Here is a 5848-nt window from a genome sequence, read left to right as displayed (position 1 = left end):
TACCCTACAACAGAAGGAATTCTCTTATAGAGCCTTTCATACCTCTTTGACTTCTGTGCCTTGTGTTATCCTTTAGTCCATTCCTGTTATTCAACTTAACACAACTAAGTAGACTTTTGGGTCAGCCTTGGAAACAAGGTCATTTGAATTTGAACACCAAAGGGTCAAAAAAACTGTGCTTCCATAAAAAGTTTGTATTTTTTATATATATTCCTCCTTTTTTGTGCAGCAGTGGGAATGGACCTGTTGCTGCTTGTTAATAAACATGCAGTGTTCCTTAAAGAGTAGATTACAAAATACATAAGAAATACTAGTTTGTGATGCTGCTGATCACCAGGACGTTAGCCATCTTGTTTCTTGCTTTGGTGTATTCTCTCTAGACAGTTACAAAAAGCCCTTATTGCCTCATCTTTTCCATTGCACATGTCATTGAGTTCATGAGGACTTTTAGACCAGAATTTCAGTGTCATAATGTTGAATGTCTTCTTTCCAGGAGTGCTCTTCTCCAGTGGCCAAACATGGAAGGAGCAAAGAAGGTTCACTCTGATGACCCTGAGGAATTTTGGGTTGGGAAAGAAGAGCTTAGAGCAGTGCATACAGGAGGAGGCCAGCTATCTTGTGGAAGTCATAAAAGAGGAGGAAGGTGGGCATTCCACAGGGCAGGGGTAGGAGGCTGTGTCCCTCTCATTCATTGAGCACATTCCTCCTAAATATCTAAGTGCTTGCCCTTGGGCAAATTGAGGATGAGGCAGTGAACATGTAGCCTTGACCATGAGCTGGGAGTTCTGCAGGTAAGCACACAGATGGTCATTAGACGCACTGCTGCACCTAAGGCCTGGTCATCAGTTGGGCTTCCTATGTATTAGCAGAATCCCTGGAACATGTCAGTCTTTATGTAGTATGCTCTGACCAGAGCCTCTTCCATGGACCTCTGTAATGTGAGTTCCTCTGTCATATCAAGTTAATTTAGTGTAGGAAATAGAAACAAATGAATAACTTTGAAGGACTCATCCCTCCCTCTCTCCACTCCCAGGACAGCCTTTCAACCCTCACTTCAGTATCAACAATGCAGTTTCCAATATCATTTGCTCTATCACCTTTTGGGAGCGCTTTGAGTACCAGGATAGTCAGTTTCAGGAGATGCTGAGGCTACTGGATGAGGCCTTTTGTTTGCAGGCATCACTGATGTGCCAGGTAAGCACTCTTCTTTACATGTCTGTGAAGGGTATTGCAAATAGCATTTTGTAGCTAATATGATAACATTTGAAATACTGAGTTTGATCTAAGTACCTTTTAAGTCCTCCTCTTGACTTTAATGGTTTTTGTTAATACAAGAAACTTACTATACACAAAACACTTCTATTATTTATTTGAACTATTTTGATATTTATATTGGTCTATAGACATGCCTATGGGAATGCTGGTATCATTTAGAGAATGGAAATTTATTGTTTACTTGGACTCTTGTTCCCATGCCACTCTCTTCCTTCCTCAGAGTCACCTTCAGAAGGAATTTTCTAGCACATCTTCTTGTATTGAGATTCTTGTTTGTATACTGTTACTTGTTATCTTCACACTAGCAGTGCACTATCTGAATTGTTGTTGGTTTATCTATAGTTAGATAAATGAATTATACCTAGGTTTAGGGTGTTATGAATAAAAATTCGATATCAGTGTCCATGTGAAACTATCATTTGTCCTATTTTTGCCTCTGGACGTGTAAGATAACTAAAAATTCACTGTGCCCATTCCCATTGACATGAAGCATCAGTCTAATGGTAGAAAATATAAACTTCTAGGGTTCAAATGTCACCCCCAACTTTGTCCCATTTTCTATGTGTATTCCTTATAGTCATGCAAATACTCTCCACATCTGTCAGTCACGTTCATGAATATGGAAAACAGTTGTATGGTGAAGTTACCTACAAGGGCTGGATTTTTTTCCTAAATGTGTTTCCTTCTACTAAGCCTGATACAGTAGTCCCACACTACTGCGGTTTGTACATATTGGAGAATGTGTGTTTACATATTGGAGAATGCTGTGTGTGTTTAAAACATTTTCACTGCATTGTATATAGTGTGTATGCATGCACATGTGTACGTTTGTTACGTGTGTGGATGCACTCAAGTCAGAGAACAACTTTCAGGAATAGGTTCTCTCCTTCCATTATGTGTGTATCAGGAATGTAAAAGAGTGTGCTTGTGTATAACTTTTTTTTTACAATTGTTATGATTTATTAACTGTTGCCCTCATGCAATGACATTATCACAACTGACTATTGGATTTAATATCTGTTTTACCTGAAATCAGAATAGCCGTGTCAGCTTGTTTCACTTCTGTTTGCTCTATAAATTGCTTTCCTTTCTTTGATTCTTAATTTTGTCGTTATCTTTACCAGTAAGATTTGTTTCACAGAGACAGCACACACTTTGCTCTAGGATTTTAATTGGTCAGCTAGTCTGTGTCTCTCTCTGATAGAACCAATTACATTTAACATGATTATTGAACTATACAAACTAACTACTGTGATTATGTTATTTTTTTCTTGTCTAGTTTATTTATACTTTACTTTTTTTTCTATTACTATTGAAGATTGCTTGTTTTTTTTTTGTGTTAGACATTATGGATGTTTCCCTAGCACTCATCCGCTCAACCATACTTTTTCATGAAATTTATTTTTTCCTATGTCCTCACAACTAGGATTCTTTTTATTCTGTGTATAATAATCCTTTAAACATCTTTAGTCTTCTTGGATTAGTGCTCCTGAAATGCTTTGATTTGCACTTTTCCTGAAATATTTTTGTTTCTCTGTCAATTTTAAAAGATACCAATTCTGGGAATAGAGTTCAGAGTTGACATTTATTTACTTTCAGAGCACAAACTGCGCCATATCATTTCTTGGCTTGGGGATTGATGATGAACGATTTGATACCCTAATTTCTATGACTTTGCATGTGACTTGATGTTATAGGATTTTTGTCTGTTTGTTTGTTTTACATCTTTTATATATCACTAAGGCTCTTTCCTCTGGTCTGTTTATTTTAAGGTCTAAAATCCTCTTGGATTTGAAAATCTATTTGTTTCTCTACAATTGGGAAAATGTCTGCTATAAATTCATTCAATTGATTCTCTATGAATGTTTATCCCAGATATTTGATTTTTATCTGTGACCCTGCGATCCTGTGATCACATAGATCTAGTTTCTGATTGTATCCCTGAGTTCTTAGACTTTGTAGTCATGCTAATTATTCCCTAGTGGGTGTTGAAATGAAGTGTGTCCTCAACACTGGGCTCCATTCCTGATAGTCTTCTCTATAGCTTAGTCTGTTGCTAATGGTTTTTACTGTGTTTTTTTGAATACTTTAACTATTCATTTTTAACATTTCCACTTTTTATCAGAACTTCACTTTCCTTCTGCACGTGTCTTCCATTTTGCTGATCTTTTCAACCACATTGCTGATATAGTCATCCATGTAACTGACCTTTCCCTTTCTATTGTTGACTTTCCTCTCCAGATCCTTTATTGAATCCATCTGCTTGCATATATACTCCAAGACACTGATGAATTTTACTAGAATACTTTTGCAGGTTTGATGTAGTATTGTACTTGTTTCAGTACCTATCAATTCCTTGATTCAGGAGTTCACGATTTTTAGTGGAATTCACCTGGCTCGTATTTCCATATTTCTGTGTTTATGTGTCACACTGTGTGCTCTCCTGGACACTCTTCTGGAATGTGTGCAGATAGCAGTTGTGGATGTTTTGACTTTACCATACTGTGAGTACATAATGCTTCCAGAGAGAATGAATCTGAAGCTTAGATAATGGTGCCCTCTTCTGGCCTGCAGGCATACACACAGACAGAATATTGTATGCATAATAAATAAATAAATAATTAGTAATATTAAATCTGGATCATTATTAGAAATAAAGGGTTCCCTGCCTGTAAATGAGAGATACTTCTTTTTCATGCCCCTCCTTGTCTTTTATCCTTTATTTTCTCTTTATTTATGAAGAAATTGAATACAAAGAGAAAATAGCAATTAAACATTAGAGCTGTTTTTAATGTGTTTGTCTAAGGTCAATTATTCACTCCCTCTCAGCCCCAACTACAAGACACAGGCAAAGTTCAACTGAAAGTTAGAGATAACTTATAAGGTCTGGGTGTGGCATCAGCCTTCATGTGATGTCTTATAAACACTGTCCAGCCATACTCAAGCAGACAGAAAGCAGCTGGATGAATGTATTTAATACTTCTCTGTTTTGTTTCAATAACAAGCAGAAACAATTTAAGAGGCTGGAGGTTTATTTTGTCACATATTTTCAATGGGTGTTGGTCCGTCATGGAAGAGTAAAAGTGAGAAAAAGAGATGGTGGAGCCTGTTTGTGTAATGGAAGAGCAAAGAGCAGAAAATAGCCCGGACCCAGGGCTTTGAGACCTCCACAGGAATCCCACTTCCTACGACTGACTTTTTCCAGCTGAGCAGCACCTGCCAACGTTCCAGAACATCTTAAAATTGTCCTAACAGCTAGGAAACAAATATTTAAAACTTGAGCCTGTTTAAAATCAGTTTAAAATCAAACTATAACACTATTTTTAATGCTCTCACCTCAATAGACTCCTGGCAAATACACATCGCTGGATCCTTCTTATAAGATTTGACTCATTAGATTATGGATTCCTTCTCTGCTCAGGGGCCCAATAGTAAAATTTTTCATTTGTTAAAGCACATTTCATCCTCCTGGTATAGTATCAATAAAATCAACATTTTATTCCCAGAAAAAAAGGCCAATTATTGACTTTATATTGTAGGTGGGAGACTATAACATTATGTGCAGTATAAAGAATGACGATTCTACCGGAAGTTAGTAAAAATAGAATTATATCCCAAAGAATAATTAATGGAATCAGCAAGATTTTTCTTGTTAAAGATTAAAGGGAAGATCAAAGAATCAACAAACACAGAGAATTCACTTGATTCCTTCTGAGATCAGCAAAAACGTTTGCACAGTATTTGATATGTGCCTGCGGTATCTCCTACTGATGATATGGCTTGTTAACATATGTATATTGTTCTTTTTTTTATAAGCAGATAAATGTGATGTGAACCTCTTAGGTCAGAGAGTGATTTAGAGATGTGGCTGATGCTGAAAGCCAAATGAGTGTGTGTGTGTGTGTGTGTGTGTGTGTGTGTGTGTGTTTATCCTGTTCTGTGACTGTCCTACTAAATCTTTCCCAAAAACATAGTCAGAAGAAAATAGTTGTCTTGCTATTCATCCACCTGAGTACCAGAAGCTTTTGATCAGCCTCCAGCACTTGGAACAGGAAATGTTTTCTGAGGGGATCACAGTAATATCTTTTCTAATGAGTCCTATTGAACTCATACCCCAGGGTGACGAAGACCTTGTGTGCCAGTGTGAGTCCCTAGAGACACGATATTACTCTTGATAAAGCTGCTTGCTCAGGAGCTTAAGGGGAAATCACTTTAAATGCCTGCTTCAAATGTGTTCCTGAGCATCAGAAAGCAAGCATTGGGATACTCACAAATCTTCTGATTAAACAAATGCACAATACCCACGACCCTGCGCTGGGCTCTGCTCTGCATGGCTCTCTACCCAGAAGTCCAAGGTGAACATGTAGTGACCTCACTGGACAGAGCAGAATTCTGAAAGCCAAAGCTTAAATGGCACTAGAAGAAAACATGTTGAAGTGAGAAGAAGGGCCATAGCTGTGAGGCAATGTGCCCTGGGTAACGGGCATGTTCTCTCCATGTTCTCTCAGGACTGAGACATTTACAAAGTGCATCCATTCATGTTCCTCTTCCATTGTCAGTAGGCCTTCCCATT

General features: G+C 37.7%; 1 protein-coding gene across 1 annotated transcript in view; it reads left to right on the top strand.

Moving 5' to 3' along the window:
• The window catches only part of LOC113456649 (cytochrome P450 2J6-like), a 28602-nt gene that overhangs the window by 17329 nt on the left and 5425 nt on the right, over positions 1–5848 (top strand). Inside the window, 3 exon segments of the mRNA XM_026782288.1 lie at positions 494–643; positions 1034–1194; positions 5570–5630. Of these exon segments, the coding sequence (XP_026638089.1) occupies positions 494–643; positions 1034–1194; positions 5570–5630 (372 nt within the window).

This window comes from Microtus ochrogaster, chromosome 10 (genome assembly GCF_000317375.1).
Source record: "Microtus ochrogaster isolate Prairie Vole_2 chromosome 10, MicOch1.0, whole genome shotgun sequence".
Taxonomy (NCBI): domain Eukaryota; kingdom Metazoa; phylum Chordata; class Mammalia; order Rodentia; family Cricetidae; genus Microtus; species Microtus ochrogaster.
Note: the sequence above shows the minus strand (reverse complement) of the source record. Positions and strands in the feature narration are given on the sequence as shown.